Source organism: Chelonoidis abingdonii, chromosome 1, assembly GCF_003597395.2.
Source record: "Chelonoidis abingdonii isolate Lonesome George chromosome 1, CheloAbing_2.0, whole genome shotgun sequence".
NCBI lineage: Eukaryota > Metazoa > Chordata > Testudines > Testudinidae > Chelonoidis > Chelonoidis abingdonii.
The window spans coordinates 296,408,079-296,429,685 of NC_133769.1; the positions used below are offsets into that span (position 1 = coordinate 296,408,079).

The 21,607-nt window shown below is 40.2% G+C and overlaps 1 protein-coding gene across 2 annotated transcripts in view; it reads left to right on the top strand.

Annotated features, from left to right (window-relative positions):
• The window catches only part of KLHL1 (kelch like family member 1), a 479,287-nt gene that overhangs the window by 422,992 nt on the left and 34,688 nt on the right, over positions 1-21,607 (top strand). For both annotated transcript variants that reach the window (XM_075061554.1, XM_075061555.1), the window contains one exon: positions 17,821-17,983. In XM_075061554.1, the coding sequence (XP_074917655.1) occupies positions 17,821-17,983 (163 nt within the window). The remainder of the gene's footprint in view (positions 1-17,820; positions 17,984-21,607) is intronic.

Genomic DNA, 21,607 nt, shown 5'->3' on the forward strand with positions numbered 1-21,607 from the left:
GAATGTTGGTAACCCTATTCAGTTACCATAACTTTCAGGTTAAATTAATCATAAATCCCCATCAAAGACTAAAAGGGTCATGTGAACCTGACCAGGAATTTTGGATTGTGTGAACAAATAGGTTTTTGCTGAGTATTGTTCTGGATAAGGTTGTTGTGTGTCTGTGAACACAGAACCAGAGAGTGAGCCTGTAAGCACTGTGTGGCCCTAGAGGAAGTTAAAGAGGGCACTTTGGGTCTGGGCTGGCTAAAGAGGCTTGGGGTTATAAGCTAAGAAACTGCTCCTTTCGTTCCTCTACCACAGGGATCAGCAACCTTTGGCACACAGCTTGCCAGGGTAAGCACCCAGGTGGGCTGGGCTGGTTTGTTTATCTGCTGCATCTGCAGGTTCAGCCAATCGCAGCTCCCATTGGTCGTGGTTCGCCGCTCTAGGCTGATGGGGGCTGCGGGAAGTGGTGCAGGCAGAGGGATGTGCTGGCTGCCGCTTCCCGCAGCCCCCATCAGCTTGGAGCGATGAACTGCGGGCAGTGGGAACTGCAATCAGCCGAACCTGTGGACACAGCAGGTAAACAAACTGACCCAGCCTGCCAGGGTGCTTACCCTGGCGGGCCACATGCCAAAGGTTGCCAATCCCTGCTCTAACATATGCTGAAGCAGGTCTTTGTACATTTCTTGTAAATAAACAAAATTGCATCAAAGAAAATACCAGACTCCATCTTTAGTCTCTACTCCCAACTGGAGCATTCCTAGGCCCCAAACTCTGACTAGCCACTCCGGTCAAAAAGGGCCAACAATACTTTGGTCACACAGCAAAGCAGCTCCATCTTTTAAATGTACCACAAGATGCAGTGATGTAGAATCTGAGCAGTGGAATTAAAGAACTACAGAGCTGGCTTAGTAAACAGCTTGATCCTCTCTAGGCCTACTAACATAGCTTGAGTAAATGCCTGCAGATAAATAGCCAATATCTCCTCCAAGCCCAAGAGGCGGTAGTGCAGCCCATTTCAAAAGCCCAATAAATGAGAGAAAAGAAGGTATAAAGAGCAGTGGAGAAGCTAAGATAGTCCTTAGGCACTGGAAGTCACAGAAGAGATGCTACAGAGATAAGTATCATTGAACTGAGAAGGACAAAGTTTACACTAGTACCTCCAAAGAGACTGATCAAATGGCCAGTAATAAAACTAAAGTTATTTTGGGTTAATTTGAATGAAATGTTCAGAGTGTGATGTACATCAGCTATTTAGAAATAAAAGAACTCTAAAAAAGAGAGTCTGTCATTGCTACTTTTTCAACTAATGAAACTTCAGTCATGTTAAAAAAGTAACAGAGCATTTCATGAAGGGAACTTTGCTCATTCCACTGGGCTGTTTGTTAGTGCATAAAGGGGGACTGCTAAGTGTTCATTAAACATGCTTCCTTTTGACAAAGCACCATCAGAAAAATAAAGTCAACCCAAAGCAGTGCAACCAATGTGAGTTTATGGGGCTTTGCCAATTATAAAAGAAAATGGTGTGTGTAATGAGCAGTTAGCAGCCTGTGTCTTCAGGAGCACATTTAACACACATGCACACTCATATTCACTAGTTACATATAAATACAAAATCTCCCAGCTGCACCAACAGAATTATGCTAATCTGGCAAACTCCATCCTTAAAATCTCTACTCTTAAATTAAATCAGTTCACCATTAATCTCCTGCAAAAGTTCACTTCACCAGGGATCAATACGGACAGACACAGAGGAAAGGAGGAGCAGCATCTGTCAAGGTAGCAGGGCTTATTTTATGGGCATCTCTATCCTTTAGATTTTTTGGGGGTCAGGATGTTGCTGGAGACATTGTGCTTTTCAGTAGTGTTATGTATCTCTGTGTTTTCATAGCAGCAAAAAGATACTTGTTAAATTATTGCTGTATTTTTATGCCAAAGTCACAAGTGAAATATTTGATTTCTAGCTTCACTCCTTTTTACATATTTTCTCTGAAATATTGATTTGTTTGTGTACTAGATTTTTGCTTCAGTTTTTTTACATCAGCACAAGTTTTGAAGAACTATTTCTCTGAATCATAAAGTACCTTTTCATTGTTATTTGCACCCTTGTTAAGTAGTAGATTATGTTCCAATTCAGTAAAGACCAACTAATCATAACAATATCTGTTACAAAAAATTCTGAGCCAGGTTCCCAGGGTAATATGGTGTCACAGATGAGCATCTGGTTTCTCATTGACAAAACTGAACTGAAGATAAAGAGGCACTGCTGTAAATCTCTGCTCCATTAATATAACTGTACAGGGTCTACTGGCCCCTGAGAAGCAGGTGGGTGTTTTCATAACCCAATTAATCAGCTTCAAACCCTTTTTCAGGACAAATCTCAACACCTCCCTCAGGGCAAAGCATTTGCAACAACATCTTAATGAATGCTTACTAAAAGGGCATTTTAGGCTTGATCCTCCAATCCTTGAGCACATCAAACACGCCTTGAGGCCAGTGGGAGTTCTGTGTGCAGACGTCTTGCAGAGATCGAGTCTGTAGTGCTCCAAAAATTACACAGGATCTCTATGAATATTTTATACCTTTAAAGGTCATGTTTTGTACAAATTACACATCCATTAACCATGCCTCTTTTGTATAATTTGAAGCAAGCCACAATTTACTGTTTTTCAGCATGTTCCCAACAGCTATTATGCAAGAGAGGTGGCTTGAGATGTAAAAGGGCCAGGATGAAGGCTGGGAATTGGGGGAGGTCATTAGTGAACAATCAGTAAAATATTGGAGAGGGCAGAAACTTATACTTGAAAATAAAAATGTGGGTGTGAAGCTTGGGCAGTTTTATCTCAAGACAGATGTTTGAATAACATACATCAATATTCTTTGTGTTGTCCTGACTAACAGTTGTCTAGTGTTCCTCTGTTGTGTTAAATAGTTACTGGAATTCACCCCAGAAACAGTGGTACTTTACCTGGGCAGAAGGTAATTTGTCCCATTTAAGATTCTCTGTCAGAGATGGCATTGCAGCAGGCCATAGCAGATCTAACTTTAGAGAGAATTATTTCTTTGTCTTTTAGCATTCATAGGTACCTGTAAAAGAATCAGGATAAAAACAATATTTGTCCTAACCCTTCAAGTCAAACTCTTTCAACTGGCCTACAGCCAAGTTGCCTGTCCAGTCAGGAATGTGGACTTTTGCAATCTATAATTAAGCTTTGTAAACGTTCACATGGTGTGAGTCTTTCAATCTGACCAACAAATATGTGAAATCAAGAGCAAGTAAAAGATACGAAAAGCTTTGCTTTTTGACATCTTCAGAAAAAACATTTTAAAAATCCCATTCTAATTTCCCAATATAAATAATTCAGGCCATATAGACCACATCAGCTAATTAAACATAATAGAATTTCTCTGCATGCTTTACAGCAATGGCTCCCTGAAGGTAACACTAATAATCAAAGGGAAAGTACAAGTGACCTCCCATTGAACAGTGTTTACTTTAAGCTCTTGTTTACTTGAAAAATAGCACAGTTTGCCCTTTGAAAGACTAATAGCCAAGTGATAAAGGTGGGGAAGGAGGCATCTTTTTTTCAGAAACAGATCTCATTCTTGTTAGGAAATAAGAAAATGGAAGAAACTCTGTAATTCATCGTCATACTTCCACCATTTTTTCTCCCCCTCTGTGTACCATGTTTTCTTTATTCATTTCAAATTTTCCTCCAATTCAAGGGTATGTCAATTTTAAATCCTTCTGATGATTTTCTTAAACAGCACAATGCTGAGATATAATTGAGTTGAATTAAAACTATAATTTTATGAAACTGAACATATTTTCCCTAGAAAAGGCATTCATTTCAGGAGACAAAAGAGACAGGTAGTTACTGACTTTTGCTTGCCTGAAGAGGGAACAAACATGGGTTTATTAAGCTTTTGATCATATCCAAAACAAAATTTAAATTTGCATTCTTGCTTTATTCAGTGCACATGGTTTTATTAATTTCTTAGCTCTTATTTTCAGTGAGATTAAACATTATAATTCAGGCCTTAATTTTGTTTGTCACAAAATTCATAGATATAAAAAAAATGTTTACTGAACCAGTCATGTCCCCAGCTTTCCTACAGTCAAATAACTGCTGCTACCACCACCAAGCTTCAAACTTGGAAAGTCATGTCATGTCATGTCATCCCTCATGCTACTTCCTTATTCCAAGGTACCTGTCCCTGGGAGCAGGGTCCTCACTGATAAAAATAGTAGGTGCTGCACTGCAGAAAATCCCAGTCACCATAAGTCCACTCTAGACTCAATTAACAAACTCTTACTGTATTTATTACAAGTCAATGCATGAATGAACTCATTCACTGTTCATCTAAAGCAGGGGTTCCCAAACTTGGTTCACAGTTTGTTCAGGGTAAGCCCCTGGTGGGCCACGAGAAACTTTGTTTATTTGCATATCCGCAGATACAGCCACTCGCAGCTCCAGTGGCCACGGTTTGCTGTTCCTGGCCAATGGAAGCTGTGGGAAGTGATGGCCTGGCCCATGCCACTTCTCACAGCTCCCATTGGCCAGGAACGGCAAACTGCAGCTACTTGGAGCTGCCAGCAGCCACACCTGCAGATGGTCAGGTCAACATCCCTTGTAAGCCTATGTTCAGTGAACACGGAAAATAGCTGATTACCATCCTCTTTATAACTGACTTTAACATATTTGAAGATTGTTATCAGGTCCTGCCTCCGTCATCTCTTTCTGAAGACTAAACATGTCCATTTTTTTTTACCTTTGAACATAGGTCAGATTTCCTAAAACTTTGATCATTTTTGTTTCTCTGCTGTAGACTCTCTCCAGTTTGTCCACATCTTTCCTAAAGTGTGTCACCAGAACTGGACAGAATATTCCAGCTGAGACCTCCCCAGAGCCAAGTACAGTGGGACAATTACCTTCCATGTGTTACATATGACACTCTTGTTAATATACCCAAGAATGATATTAGCCTTTTTTGCAACTGCATCATATTGTTGACCCATTCAATCTGTGATACACTTTAACCCCCACATCCTTATCAGCAGTACTAACATCTATCCAGTTATAACCCATTTTGTAGTTGTGCATTTGATTTTCTCTTCCTACATGAAGTACTTTGCACTTGTCTTTGTTGAAATTCATCTTGTTGACTTCAGACTGATTCTCTAAATTGAGAATGTCATTTGAAATTCTAATTCCTGTCCTCCAAAGGGCTTGCAGCTCCTCCCAGCTTGGTATCATTCATACATTTTATAAGAATATTCTCCACTCCATTATTCAAGTTACTGATGAAAATATTGAATACAGACAGATCCATGACTGAACCCCGTGGGAACCCACTAGACAAACTTTCCCGATTTTGACAGCGAATCACTGATAACTACTCTTTGAGTACTACCTGTCAACCAGCTATGCACCCACCTTATAATAATTTCATCTAAAACACATTTCCACAGTTTGCTATGAGAATGTCATGTCAGACTTGTCAAAAGCCCTACTAATACAAAAATATATCACATGGACTGCTTCCCCTCATCCATTAAGCCAGTAACTCTGTAAAAAAAAAGGAAATTAGATTCATTTTTCTTGATTTGTTCTTGAAAAATCCATTCTGGATATTCCTTATAACTTTGTCCTCTAGGTATGTATATTTTTGATGTATAATGTAAAACCTCCTCCTTCTTTTCTCTGCCTGTCCTCACTGCACAAGCTGTATCCCTCTATACCAGTATTTCAGTCATGAGATGTATCCAACCAAGTCTCTGTGATACTAATTAAGTCATAATTGTCTAATGGACTTATACTTCCAGTCCATGCATTTCTATATAGATGTAGAAATCATAGAAATATAGGACTGGAAGGAACCTTGATAGGTCATCTAGTCCAGTCCCTTGTACTAAGGCAGGACTAATTATTATCTAGACCATCCCTGACAAGTATTTGTCTAATCTATTCTTAAAAATCAATAATGGAGATTCCAGAACTTCCCTAGTGATTTGTTCCAGTGCTTAAATAACCGTAAAGTTAGGAAGCTTTTCCTGATGCCTAACCTAAATTTCTCATTACTTGTTGTGCTGTCCGCAGTGGTTAAGAACAACTTATCAACCTCCTCTTTATAACAATCTTTTACATACATGAAAATTGTATGTAAAACAAAAAAACAAATCCTTTTTTCTCAGTCTTTCCTCCTGGATCATGTTTCCAGACCTTTAATCATTTTTGTTGCTTTCCTCTGAACTTTCTCCACTTTGTACACATCTTTCCTGAAGTAGGGTACCTAGTGCTGGACACAGTACTCCAGCTGAGGCCTTGTCATTGAAGAACAGAGTGGAAGAATTACTTCTCACATCTTACTTAAAACACTCCTTCTACTACATCCCAGAATGATGTCCTTTTCTGCAGTAATCCTTCCCAGGCAGTCATTTCCTATTTTTTGTTTGTGTAATTGATTATTGCTTCCTAAGTGAAGTGCTTTGCATTTGTCCGTATTGAATTTCATCCTATTTATTTCAGATCATTTCTCCAGTTTGTCGAGATCATTTTGAATTCTACTCCTGTCCTCCGTAGTGCTTGAAACCCCTTTCCAGCTTGGTATGTGCCACAAACTTTATAAATGTACTCTCTATTTCATTATCTAAACCATTTATGAAAATATTGAATAGAGCCAGACCCAGAACACTGTGGGACCTCATTTGATATGCCCTTCCAGCTTGACTGTGAACCTTTGATAACTATTCTTTGAGTACCATTTTCCAACCAGTTGTGCACCCTCCTTATAGTAGGTTCCTCTAGGCTATATTTCCCTAGTTTGTGCAACATGTAGGAAGTTGAGTAGATTCCCCAATTGATTTACCTCTTGTTGCTCCTATGATCCTATTTTAATTTTCCATGTCCCCCCCCAAAATGACTTCTCTGTTAAGGTTATCTTTTTTATGCTTACTTGTGGGCTTTTGTCACTTGCTCCTATTGAACCTAATTTAAAGCACTCTCCACTAGATTGGTGAGCTAGTGCATGAAGATGCTCTTCCAATTGTTGGTCAGATGAACTCCATCTCTTTCCAGGAGTTTTCCCTCCTGGAACTGGATCCCATGGTTGAGGCAGGTGAAGCCCTCCCACCAACAGCATCTGTGCAGCCCTGGATTAATCTCCAGCATATGTGTGTCCCTGCCTGCAGCCTTACCCTCAACTGAGATGATGGACAACAACAAAACCTGTGTTCATGACTCCTTTACCCTTGGTCATCTGTAGTTGACTAGCATCCTCCATCCCAGATGTTTCTATATGCATCCTGTCAGTTAAGTCCTGAAACTCTCAGGTGCTATACAAAAGAGACACCTCCTCCTGCAAATCTCTTACCTGTTTCTTCAGGGACTCCGCCAACAGACATCTTTCAAATCGGGTGACTGACTTTTGTCAGAGGGGACATGCAGGTTGCATTCCCACCAAATCAAGATCAGGACTTGGTTAGAGGCCACCATAGTCAAGATGCCTGTCTGGCAGGGGTCCCTCTGATGGAGGCAGAGGAAGAACTAGCAGTGGTGTGGTGACATGCTGTTTTCTTCCCACTGTGGGTTTTTCCTTGTAGAATACCTGGAAATTAAGAGAAAAAAAATGAAAAACAAAAACCCCTTCCTGTTTCTCCCAGCAATAACCTATGCATCTAGAACCAGGATCTGCAACAGGTGTTTCTCTCTCATCACCATCAGGGCCCATGCGGAATTGCCACTGAGAAGTACTCAGAGTCTAAGCTCTGCAGGAAGGACTGCCCTAAGGGGCATGAACGACAGCCCTCCATGATTTTCTGATTGACTGGCACTCTTCATATAAACCAGGGGGGCAGGACCGGCGCCAGGGTTTCTGGCGCCCTAGGCGCCGGGCCATTTCGCCGCCCCGCGCGCGGGTCTCGCGGCTCTGGTGGAGCTGCCGCAGGCATGCCTGCGGCAGGTCCACTGGAGCCACGGGACCAGCGGACCCTCCGCAGGTACGACTGCGGCAGCTCCACCGGAGCCGCCTGCCGCCCCCCGGCAAAATGCCGCCCCTCCCCCATAATGCTGGCGCCCTAGGCGACTGCCTAAGTCGCCTAAATGAAAGCGCCGGCCCTGCAGGGAGACATTTCTAGGAGTTGTCTGACTGGCAACACAGAGCTCTGGGGTGTTTTTGTGTGGTGTATACTCTCTCCAACTCGCCTGAATCCCAGGCTCCCTACCTCGACCCAGCTCCCAACTCTTATCTTGGTTTACTGTCTGCAGCTTAGGACCACTGCTGACCCCTATGCAAGAACCTGGCCCATCCTGACCCTGATTGTTACCTGATCCTCTCAGTTTGTTAACAGACTCTGCAGCTTTTACCTGGGCGGGCCCTGCACAAATCTTTTCTTCAACCCATTTATTGAGCAGCTCACCCCATGCCCACAAGTGCTCATGACCTAGCCCTCAGACTGTCTTCATCTTCCAGCCACATGTTGTGTCCTGCCTTCCTGGTAACCTGGACACACAGAGTCCCAAATGAACTAGTCTCCGATGTCTTGAGAGCCTATCTCAGGAAACTTCAGTCAACTGTGATGTTTCGGGAATCACCTGGACTGGTAAGGAGTTCTGTCTTTTCCTGCCCTGTAACCCTGGAAGCCTTTATGTTTTGCAGCTTTGGTTCAGAGCCCTGACACCAGTAGCCTGCCCTTAAGCACAAGGTCTGACACTGCCTTCCACCAGCCTCGTTACTTCTTGCAGAGTGAAACCAACACCCCTAAAATCTCAAGTCTCCCCAAATCCATCCTTCCCTTCTGGTTTGTCTCCCCAGAAGGTGTGCAATGAGCCCTCTGGTTATCAGCTCACTTTGCCGCCTACAGTGCACATAGTCTGCACAACAGAGACCTGCTTGAGTGAAAAAAAAAAACCTCCCAAAAGTTTATTTAATAGAAAACCACAGACTCAAAGATGAAATAGTAAACGAAGCAAACATTACACAGAAAACAAACATAAAGACACAACCTCAGGCTTTACACTTCCAAATTAGATAAACTCCCTTTTCTAAGACAAGTTACCTGTTGCATCTGAACAGTTTCCCAGTATACCCCTGGCCCTGGATGGGACTCAGTGTTTCACAGACAAACTTGCCAACTGTCTACCCCTTAGTTTCTGGATGCCTTTCACTTCACTTCCATTTTAAATGTTTTTTTTTTTCCAGGATTTTTTTTCCCCAAGTCACCATTGGTTATCAAAGTGGGGAAAACTCCTATTATAAATATCTTTCAGTTAATATTTTTGGCCCATTGTTGCCTTTCTCTGGCATCTGGTTTTGTGTAAATGCCTAGTGTGGGAGGTTCATCTCCTTGCTGTGATTTGTGTTTGAAATTGTATGGGTTATGAGCGCAATATTCTATATTAATAGATTCATAACTATAGTATTTATGCATATCTCAGAATGACTATCAAGTTCAGAACATTACAAGCTTTATAAAAGACTTTACTCAACTTATTTTATACACAATAACATTATATACAATAAATTGATTAAATTGTTTATTCTTTGGGGTTCATATCCTGTGCTCTTTTCTTGGAGTGTCTGGATCTTGATTGTCACATCAGGTGCTGGAGAAATCCATTTCTAGTCAGCAAACATCAACTCTCCCTTCCACCAGTCCTTGCTCAACTACTAGCACTTGAACAAACATTCCATGGTAGCTTCTACCTACCAAATAGGCCTTTTCAGAGTCTTCAGATGTTAAATCACTGGCTCATGTCCAACCACAAGTTTTACTTTCCACAACCCTAAACGTAAAATAACATTAACTCACCTCATTACCACAGACCATCATCAGACACCATATATTAACATCCTTGGATCTGACAAAGTATCCAATACCTCTTATGAACTGTTGAGTAGTGTAAATCAAATAACTGCCTTATTTATGTTTTATTATTCCTCTAGTATGAAAATATTACATATGGAGAAAATATGGCACAATTCTTTCATATTAGTGCTCCTCCCTCCCCCTTAGTGCCTCAAAGAGATGACAGTGTACCACACTATTCCTGGGTGTATCTCTGTATGCATCTGTGATACTCTGTGCCCAAAGTAACACTCTGTACCCCATATTCACCACACTGATATGATTATGATGTAATTATGATGCATCTTGTTCAAGATATATCACGTGAGGTGTCACTGGAAAAGTAAAAATTTGCTGAATATGATTATCCTACTTGTATGCATGTATAATTTTTGTATCTGGAGTTACGAATATTGCCCGGGCATCTATATTTCCAATGTATTTGTTCCTGGGTAACACCCACAAACTAGTTTACATTCAGTCTAGCCAGCACATTGTAAAGGGCTATAATGACCCATCAGTGAAAACAGTGGGCCATGGGTAAAGCTTAGGCTCACCTGACAAACTTTTCCGTGGATGCTTCAGCCAAAGTATGGGTAATGCCTGCCATGACTCATAGAATCATAGAATCTCAAGGTGAGAAGGGACCTCAGGAGGTCATCTAGTCCACCCCAACTAAATCATCCCAGCGAGGGCTTTGTCAAGCCTGACCTTAAAAACCTCTAAGGAAGGAGATTCCTTCCCTCATCAAAGCATGCGAGGACATGTGGCTAAATCATATGATATTGGACTTCATTTTGGTGCCTGCACTTTTTCACAAACAGTGCTGGGGGCTTTCTTTGGGACAATGAAGTTCCCTCCACATGGAAGAATCTATAAAAGGGGGAAGTGACATCATTACTTGGTCTCACTCTCCTTACAACATAACACCTGAAAACACCAGAGGAACAAAAACTGAACTGCAGGAGGGGGTCCCAGGTGGGACAGAAGAATTTCTGCCTGTGTATGACAAAGCTGTAACTTGCTTGTAGTAGCTGACAGTGCTTGATTCAAATCCTATCTAATTTATAAATCTTAGATTTCAGTTTTATTTTATTCCTTTGGTAATCTGCTTTGATCTGTACACTCACTACTTATGTTCACTTTAAATCTATCTTTCTGTAGGTAATACATTTGTCTTTCTTTTTTATAACCTAAAAAAGTGTGCTAGAAGTGCTTGGAGAATCTGCTGAGAAGCAAAAACTGGTGCATTGTCCTCTCCACTTTGAGGGAGGGACGGACTAAGTAATAAACTTATACTGATCAGGCTTTTGACTAGGGCAAGATGGTACAGCTCTGGGGTCCTAAGCTGGGGAGCTAAGGGTGGGGTGAGCCAGTTGGAATCTGTTGGCATGTCATGGAGGAAAGAGAGTAGGTAAAACTGCTGTGCTCTGACAATCCCAGCGGGTATATGGTCCTTTGCATATATAGTCATTGGCAGACTCTGCCTTTAATGATTATGCCAGTACATTTTAGGAATTGCTGTGTTTGTTTTTTAAGCAGTACACAATGTAGCATCTCCACATTTATTTGCAATAATTGCAGAAGAAAATATATAGAGTTGTTTGGGTAGCTGAAAGAATTAGGGAAAGCTACATTTCTGAAATAATAATAATAAAAAATAATAGTCTGAGCCCTAAGTACAGAAGAGTCTACATCCCCCATATCTGGCTATAGGTACCCTAATAACATCAATCATTTTAAAGTTCTTAACTGTTAGCAGTCCTCTCTGTATGAAATAAGCGGCTTCCCAATTTAATAAATGGAAATCCCCCTCCTCCTTCAGATCACATCTGAAAACTCAACTATGCTAAAGGTCTACCTGTGATAAAATCCTCATGCTACCTTTGATTTGACTATGCTATTGCTATTTATGTCTTAAGGATGGAGGCTCTTTGAGGCTGGGCATTTTGTTTCATCTGGGGTGGGGTTAGGGTAGCATTTTTAGCTGAAGTGCTGTTTGCAATCTACAGCTATATAAATGATTGTTTAATATTAATTAATAGTGTAACTCATTACATAGCAAAGAGGGAACAAAAGCCTTTTATTGAAATTGTAGATGTAACAGCCTGCAAGATTCATTGATTAGATCTTACAAAAAGTTCCATCAGGTCAATTTACAAAACTGTTTATCTGTGATTGAGGATGTGCACTTTATTCATGGCTCTTAAGGAAAATGGTTGGTTATTTAAAGGAATAAGGATACCAATTAGGCAAGCAGAGTGTTTGTTGAGCAATCAATTCTAGCTGCACAAACTCTATTTCTCTATTAGAGTAGGTCTGCTCCCTTAATAGCAAAAATGTACATTAATCCTATTCAACAGCAAACACTGCAGCCTCTTTTGTTTAGAGTTTCAGATTCAGCCAGAGTGGAAAAGATCAAGGAACCAGCCTCTTATCAGAGTAGTAAGTTTTAGAAAGGGATAAATAGGTTTATGTTTATTTCCTTTGTAACTTGTCTTGGTACCATTAAGGGAATTATCAAATTTGGGTATTCTTGTGTGTATTAAGATTTGTGCCCAGGGGAACATCCTCTGTGTTTTGAATCTGTTGTCTGTGAGAGTAGCTGGTATGCTAATCTCTCCCAGAGGGTTTTCTTTTACCTTTCTTTTCTTTAATTAAAAGCCTTTTTCTTAATACCTGATTGATTTTTTCCTTGTTTTTAGATCCAAGGGGGTTGGATCTGGATCCACCAGGAGTTGGTGGGAGAAAGGAGGGGAGATGGTTAATTTCTCCTTGTTTTAAGATCCAAGGGGTTTGGATCTGTGTTCTTTGGTGAAGTCTCTCAAGACTACCCAGAGAAGAAAAGTAGTGCTTGGGGGTGGTTGCAGCGATACCAGATCTAAGCAGGTAATTAAGCTTAGAAGTGTCCATACAGGTCCCCACATCTGTTCCCTAAGTTCAGAGTGGGGAAGGAACCTTGACAGGGGTCCTGTCTATTTGCTGGACAAGGAAGAAGGTCAGTAGCCTGTTGAAAACCAGGCTATTTATCCAAAATTTGATTCATCTTATTTATTTATTTATCCTTTCTTTGTCTGTTGATCCCTGGAGAATCCAGTGTAAACCTCTCAGGGGAGGTGGGAGAGGCTTCAAAGGATTGATAACCAGAGAAATTACGTTAGCATACTTCACCTCCTAGAGGAGGTAAATACAATTCCACAATAAGAAATACACAATTGCATTTTAACATAATGTATCCAAAGTTATTAATTCTAACTCAATAAGGTTTAATTTAATTCAGTAAATTTTATCTTAATTCCTTAATTCCATTCCTTAATTCCATAAGGTTTGTCCAGGACATTGTCAGTCTGTCACACTTGTAAACTGTGATCAAATCACCTCTTGGATACACATCCTGGATAAGCTATGTGGATGTTAAATATCTCACTGTAAAGCAGGTTTTCCAGATTGTCAATAATTCTTGTTCTTTTCTGAATTTTTCCCATATGCTGCCAACAGCATAGCAAGCTGTGCTAGCACTTATTAGGGTGCACACTGTTTTCACTGACAAATGCAGAAAAAAGTACCCTACAGTGTGCCAGTCCAATGTGACTGCAGGGTTTCTCTTGTATTAGACAGGTGTTGGCTACATGCTGCTACCCTAGATGCACAAATTTCTGGCCTAAAGGGCAGAATTTAGCCCTTTTTTTTTCATTTTCATCCAAGCAAAGATAAGGCTTACTGTGTTCTTAGAAAGGTCTACAATTTATTTTCACATTGATTGTTCCATTGCTTCTTCCATCTGCTTATTTATGCAAAACAGATTTATGTCAAGCACTCTTTCTTAATTTGAAAACCAAACCAAAGAAACCCACCAACCTCTTCTCCCCACACATTTGCATGCAATATATGCAGTCCCTCAAATTGCCATGTATGGAAGTAATATAAAAGCAATACCTGATATCTCGTATGAGCACAGACAAATCAGTGATATGTGAAATGTTCTATTTTCAGATATGATTGACTCAGTTCACAAATTATATTAGTACTTGGTTTGTCATAGTGTCCTGATGATTTGGAGAAAGGCAAATAATCAGAATTCATGGGATTTTTTCCTGCAGTCAGAAGATAGCACTTGTTGTAGTGTTCCATGGAAATGCTAGCTGTTACAGCTTTCTGATTTTATTCCAGTATGATTAAAAACCACATGGAAAAAAAAGCATAACTAAAATATCTATGAGTTAGGAAAATATAAAAATCACTAGAAATACTATGATGACTCATTTTTGCTGAAGGCTGTTGTATTTCCAGTTTCAAGATATATTACGCAGCCCCAGTATTACATGTTTCTACTTTTCTCCCACTGACAGCCTAAAATGGAAAAAATAGCTGCCTAAATAAAGCATTGTGTAAATTTACTGGTCACACAATTCTGCCAGCCTTACTCATGTTGACTAATAACATACTCCATGAATAGTTCTATTGAACTCAAGTTATTTATACACACTCTATCCACTAATATCCATGGGAATATTTGTGAAGTATATCACTACTCACTGTGAACAGGTTTGGCAGAATCTGTTGCTCAATTAGCATCACACCCATTCACCTCAGTAGGACACAAATCAGAATCAGTCTGAATTAATAAATCTTGGATTTTGTTTGTTACTAATAAGCTGGTCAGGAGATATAAATAAATCTTTCAAAATGTTTAAACGAGTAATTTTTTGCAGTGTACACTTTCATCACTGTACAACAAGGGGTTGAAATTCTACACTCCATAGTTTTCTTTGTTCAATATTTTAAAATGCAATGGGCCATAACTGGACTGGCCGTTTTGAGAAGGAATTACAGGGAGAATAAGGGCCTTTGATGCTTTGCAAAGAGGAGGTTGTTTCAAATGTAAATGTAAGGGGGTGGCAGATGCAAATATAGAATTTTTTTATTGAGTTCATTTGACAGATGTTAATAATGCTCTGGAAAATGGAGTGGGCACTGAGGTATCAAAGTTCACAGATGGAACAAATTATTTAGGTGAGTCAAGTCCAAAGAAGACTGAGAAATGTCAGAACATCCTAACAAAGTGAGGTGAATGGACAACACGATGCTAGATGAAGTTCTATGCTGATAATACAAAGTAAAGCATATTGGAGGGAAAATATGTATTACTCATTGTGACAGGGTGCTAAGCAGAAGACTGCTTAGCCAACCCTCTATCAATCCAGCTCCAGTTAAGGGAGGTGAATTGGAGCTGGGTAGATCACCTGGCTCTGATTAGGGAAGCTTGAACATCTGCTGTCTCATCAGGCTGGGGCTGGATAAGAGCCCCAGGGGAAGGAAGGAGCTGGACAGAAGGAAGCTGCAGTAGCAGAAAGGCAGAGAGGGGAAGCAGAGAGAGATAGCTTGCCCCCTCTCTCTTGTTGGTGGACTGTAAGAAGGGGACTACGTGTATGGTCGAAAGGTGGTGGGAGCACAGCCTGTGAACAAAGGTGAGCACTCCTGTCATAACTCGATAGGTAAGGTAAGGGTTAAGTTTCTTTTACCTGGAAAGGGTAACCAAACACCTGACCAGAGGACCAATCAGAGAACTGGATTGTTTAAAGTCAGGGGCGGGAATTTGTATACCAGGGGTCTTTGTTGTTTGCTCAGCTGTGAGTAAACAAGGTTTCCTCCTAACTCCATCTTATCTTAAAGTTTCTTCTAAACATCTGTAAGTACCCAGGGAACGCAAAGTAATTCGGCTATGATGATCTTTGTGGTGTATTTACCTGTATGTTGATTTGTTGGACTGGTTTAATTGGGCTATCTTTAAATCAGACTGTTTTTTCATATCTTCTTATAAGCAAGAGCCTGTATTGAGTTTCTTAATGCAAGATTATTGTTTTATATTTTCTTTCTATTTTTATATAAACTTTTTCTTTTAAAACGTGTGGAAGTTTCTTTTCCTAGGGAGGCAAAGGGAAGGGAAAAGCCAGGCTGTGAGCTATTTTCCTATTGCTTTCAGGGAAGGAGCAGGCTACGGGGCAAGAGACAAAGAATCATCTCTGTTCTCTTGTGGTTGAAGTTTTTTTCCTGTTACTGCTACGAGAGCAGACACGGGGGAAGGCAAAGCCAAGCTGGTGGCATTTTGCATCTCAATTGTCCTGAGGGTAGAGAACGCTTATCGCTTGGGAAGTAGAGAAACCGGTTTCTGTGCAAGGCGGGGAAGGAGGGGAGAAGGGATTTTTTCCCCTGCTTTTAGCATCCAAGGGATTTGGAATCTGGAGGTCCCACCCAGGGAGGGTTGGGGACACCAGAGAGAGGAAAGGGGGAGGTCAGGCCCCCTAAAGTAAATTACCTACCTGACCTGGTGGCAGCCCAAATACCCAAGCTGGTAGTGAGCTTGGGGGAGTTTCAGGTAAGCCCCCAGACTTTTGGACGCAAAAGTCCAGGTTTGGGGCAGGACCAGATTGTGGACGCTAAAGTTCAGGTCTGGGACTGGGAGGCTAGATTACCACAACTCCACCAAAAGGTCTGTGTGTGACTTTCTCCATCCAATGGGGGCAGGAGCCAGGAGGGCCCTGCAGGGAACCCATTACTCATCCATTCTATAGGGGTCCAACTTAATTGTATCAATTCAGGAAAGGGACCTGGTCATCACTGTGGAGAACTCACTGAAAATTTCTGTTCAGTAAACATCTGTAATACTATGTACAGTACTAGTGACTATTTCTCAAACAAGAATGTTATAGAATTTGAAGAAGTTCAGAGAAGGACAACATATGAAGAATGATTGAAAAGAATTGGGATTGTTTATCTTAGAAAGGAGATGAGTAAAAAGAGACATGATAAAAGTATATACAATGAATGGTTAGTATATAACCCTAAAAAGTATATAAAATAAAGAGAAAATTGACTAGGAACCACTGTTCTCTCTGGCTCACAAGACTAGAGCAAGGAGACGTTCAGTAAAATCAAAAGGGAAACATTTCAAAACAGATAAAAGCTACTTGTTTTTCACATAATGTGTAAGTAGACTGTGGAATTTGTTGTCACAGGATGTTGTTGAGGCAAAGAATTTAGCAAGATTCAAAGATGGATCATATCTTTATCAAGAGAAATACATGGCATATCCAGAATTGTTATAGTAAGTGTTAACAAAAAGTTTGGAAGGGATAAATATCCCATGTTTGGTGTCCTAAAACAATCTATTAGGGATTAGGATAATCTGCTCCCAATAAGATTTTATCCTAACTAGTGTAAAGTGTTTTGCACCTGCTTCTGAAGCATCTGATGCTAGCCACCATCAGAATATTGGTCTAGATAGGAAATGCCATACTGGATGATCCATGTTCTTGTGTTATCTACGTTAAGATTTAGGGACACTAGTGCTGAGTCATGCTGGCATGTGGGCCAAGCCACGATGTAGAAACGGTACCAGAGTCTCTTTGGACCAGATGAAATTGAGGAGCTAGGATAGAGGAAATCCCAGAGGAAAACTCTAGGAACAAGCAATACTGGTGAGGAAACTTAGGCTGAAGTTTGCTGTGTTATTGCTTTTAAGTTACCAATCGATTCAATCCTCAGGAAGGGGATTGTGACTTTGAACAGTAACTCGAGGCTGGTTTAAATTTTTCCATCAAAACTGTTCTTCAGTGGAAAACTGGGGTTTTAGCTAAATTATTTTCTTATTTTCCACAGAAAATTTCAACTTTTTATCAAAAACTTTTTCAATATAATGTAGACCTTTTCCAAGGGCAAAAAATAAACCCATTCTCTGAACCACTCTAGCCTCTATATTCTTTTGAGGACATGTTAAGGACTCAGCCCATTTGCCAGTTAACATGAAAAACAAGTCAGTGTGAGTGGAAGGAGATAAGGGGTGAGATGATTGCTATGCCTCTTATTCAACCAGGTGTATATGGACATATTAATATTTACTTGGTACCTTTGTTATGGTAAATATTTATTTAAGAATGTAGTGTAAGATAATCTATGTTTATCTTCTCTCTCTCTCTCTTTTATTTTAGGTGTTACAGTACTTGAAGGGCCTATTTATGCAGTGGGTGGCCATGATGGCTGGAGCTATTTGAACACGGTTGAGAGGTGGGATCCACAAAGTCAGCAGTGGACATTTGTGGCAAGTATGTCAATTGCCAGAAGCACTGTTGGAGTGGCAGCATTAAATGGCAAGTGAGTAGGGTATTCTTGTTCTGTTTAAAACACACTTTTCTATAGGATGAGTAACTGTTGCACAGCAGTAAATATCTTTTGGTGTATTACCTTTAAGGGCATCATTGGAAGTAAATCTAGACACAGGGTTGTTGCCATATGCACATCATCTTTCTATATGTTACGTTGATAAATAGCAAATTAAAATATATTATCTCAATTTGTCTTTAAGTAATAAGTTTATGATTTACATTAAAGATCTGAGAACATAGAGCTGAAGTCAAACTGTGTATATTATAATTCCAGGAGGTACAGGGGAACATTTTTAAAGTGCTGGCCAGGACACACCGTGAGTTCGCTAATCTGATCTTTACATGTTGTGTGTGCTAGTTCTATTCAGCAGAGTCAACTTACCCAGTTGCTACTGTCATTTCCCTAGTAGCTTGAATTACTTTATATGCATTCTGCATATTATGGCAGTCAAAAACTAAACCACATGACGTTTGTGGTCTGAAGGCAGCAGCTCTAGCAGGTGAACCAAAGAGAAAAGTGCCTCTCGTTGTGTCAGCTGCCTCTTGTTGTGTGCACTAAACCTGCCATTTGTGGAGGTCACAAAATGTGCTCACATTCTAAGCACTAGCTGTGGGATCTTCCCCTCTTTGGATTTGTTTCTTTCTTGATTGAACAAATGTAGGGCACTAATAAGAGATGATTGAATAGTTCTAGATGTTATTTACTGTTTATGGTTAGTCATTTGCCTATTTACAAACTTTCAGTCCTCCAGTCAGTAAGTAAAACCTAAATTGCAGAATTTACTACAAGTATGTGATTAGATATGCACCATAAATAAAGAATAGTTGAAGTGAACAGTTCACAAGCATCTTTTAGTCTGAAAATGGTTCATCTAAAGTATTTGGTCACTACTTTTGAATAACTGATACATCAAAGAAACTCAGGATTGGTTTGTGCTTTGGTTATTTTATACATCGCACTAACCTTTGCTTAGGAATAAACTATGTAAAAAAACATTGAGTGTTTAATTATTATTACCCTTTGCCCCATTTTGTCATTTTTAACAAATTTGCACATTTCTTTGCATCTACACTAGAAAACACTGTAGCCGTAATTCAGTCAATTGGTAGCAGTAGTGTCAAATGTTATGGAGACAAAAGATTGACTCTTATTAAATCAAACAAGGATCCACTTATATTTGAAAACAGGGTTTCCTTTCCTACAGTTTAAGCCAAATTTAAAAACATAACTGAACTCCTTTAAAATCTATAATACAAATTGCTAATGTAATACCATTTGATTGTCTTCTTGAATCATAAGATAATGGTACCCTGAATTACACTTAAAAATAAAGCAACTACCCACATACATTTCTGCCTAATGAGGGTGTTCTAAAAGAAGAATAGGGGAATTATCCAAGCTCTCAAAAATAAATCAGTGATTTGCTGATCACTTCCCGACCTCCTAAATTCTTGATGTTCTGACATAACTACATTATCTCCTAATGTGGATAGTTTCTTGTCATAGCCTCCTACCCCAGTCTGAACCAGTGAGCAACAATTCTTCACTTGAGTGACAAAGGCATACACCTATCACAAAACAGAACTTTATTATGCTGACTGCTAACTTCAGCAGGGAGACCCCAGTTTAACTTTTGCCTGCAGAAGTTTATAGTGAAGCATATTTCCAAGTTTCCCTGCTACCAATGCAGGGTTCCACTCTTGAGTTCGATAGCTCTTATTTCCAAATCCAGCCAAGGAGAGCCTGATGTAGAGTCAAAAATCTCTCCTGCTCATGCTGTGATCTGAGAGATCATTCTGTTTGGCTGAGCTTAATGCATCCAGCTGACAGCAATTTTCCAAAAAGAACCTTTATTGGATCAGAGCCTTCACCCTTGTCCAGCTTCTGATTACTCTTCAGAAATTGTACTCAACACAGTACCATCTTTCCTTTGAGGCAGGTGATGTTTCTCCTTACAGTTAGAGCACTAACAAATTCACAGCTCTGAAAAATGCATCACAGACTGTGAAATCTGTTTTTTTTCTCCCTGTTCCCCATGAAATCTTGTCTTTTGTGTACTTTTACCCTATACTGTACAGATTTCACAGGGGAACCAGTGTTTCTCAAATTGGGAGTCCTGACCCAAAAAGGAGTGCAGGGGAGCCACAAGATTATTTTAGGGGGGTCATGGTATTGCCACCCTTATTTTTGCACTGTTGTCTTAAGAGCTGGGTGGCTGGAGAGTGGCGGCTGCTGTCTGAGGGCCCAGCTCTGCAGGCAGCAGTGCAGAAGTAAGGGTGGCAATACCATATTGTGTCATCCTTACTTTTGCACTGCTGCTGGCAGTGGCTCTGCTTTCAGAGCCGGGCTCCCAGCTAGCACCCACCACTCTCCAGCTGCCCAGCTCTGAAGGCAGTGCTGCCACATGCAGCAGCACAGAAGTAAGGGTAGCAGTACTGCACTCGCACACACACACATCCTGCCGCAACTACTTTTTGGATCAGGAAACCTACTATTACAACAGCATAAAATTTCAGATTTAAATAGCTGAAATCATGAAATTTACAATTTTTAAAGTCCTATGACCATGAAATTGACCAAAATGAACCGTAAATTTGGTAGGGCCCTACTTATAGTGTTACTGGAGAAACACCTTGGTAAAAATGCCATCTATGGGTTTTGCCCAATCATCAGGGAGCAAGCAGAAAACTGCTGTTGTGGCATGAGTATTAACTATGACAGATTACCAGGACCATTTTAGATTATTTCAATCCTTTGAAACCATCTCCAGAAACATGAGAAAATTGCCTAGCAACAAGAGAGAATCAATCCAATTTCTCCACTTGGCAAGTTTTCTCAGTACTCTGCAGATCATTGTGATGCAGTGGAGAGAAAATAGCATGCATATGCACACATCAATATCTTGATTGACATCAAAGAACAAAAAAATGGCCATACTGGATCACACCAATGGTCCATCTAACCCAGTATCCTGTCTTCTGTCAGTGGCCAGTGCCAAATGCTTCAGAGAGAATGACCAGAACGTGGCGACTGAGTGATCCAGCCTCTGCTGTCCATTCTCAGCTTCTGGCAGTTGAAGGTTTAGGGATAGCTGGAGAATGTGATTGTGTTCCTGACCATCTTGGTTAACACCCATTGATGAGCCTATCCTCCATGAATGTATCTAATTCTTTTTTGAACTCAGTTATACTTTGGCCTTTACAACATCACATGGCAACAAGTTCCACAGATAGACTATGTGTTGTGTGAAGAAGTACTTTCCTTAGTTTGTTTTTAAACCTGCCTATTAATGTCATTGGGTGACTCCCAGTTCTTGTGTTATATGAAGGGGTAAATAGCATTTCCCTATTCACTTTCTCCATGCCATTCATGACTGTATAGATCACCATCAAATTCCCCCTTCGTCATCTTTTTTTAACTGAACAATTCCATTCTTCTTTATATGTGCTTGTATGGAAGCAGTTCCATACTCCTAATCATTTTTGTTGCTTTTCTCTGTACTTTTCAGTGAGTTACTATGTGTTTGCCTTCCAGTACACATTTATTAATTTGCTTTTAAAGAAGTCTTTACTATTTGAAATACAGATGATCCAAGAACATTTAACTTACACG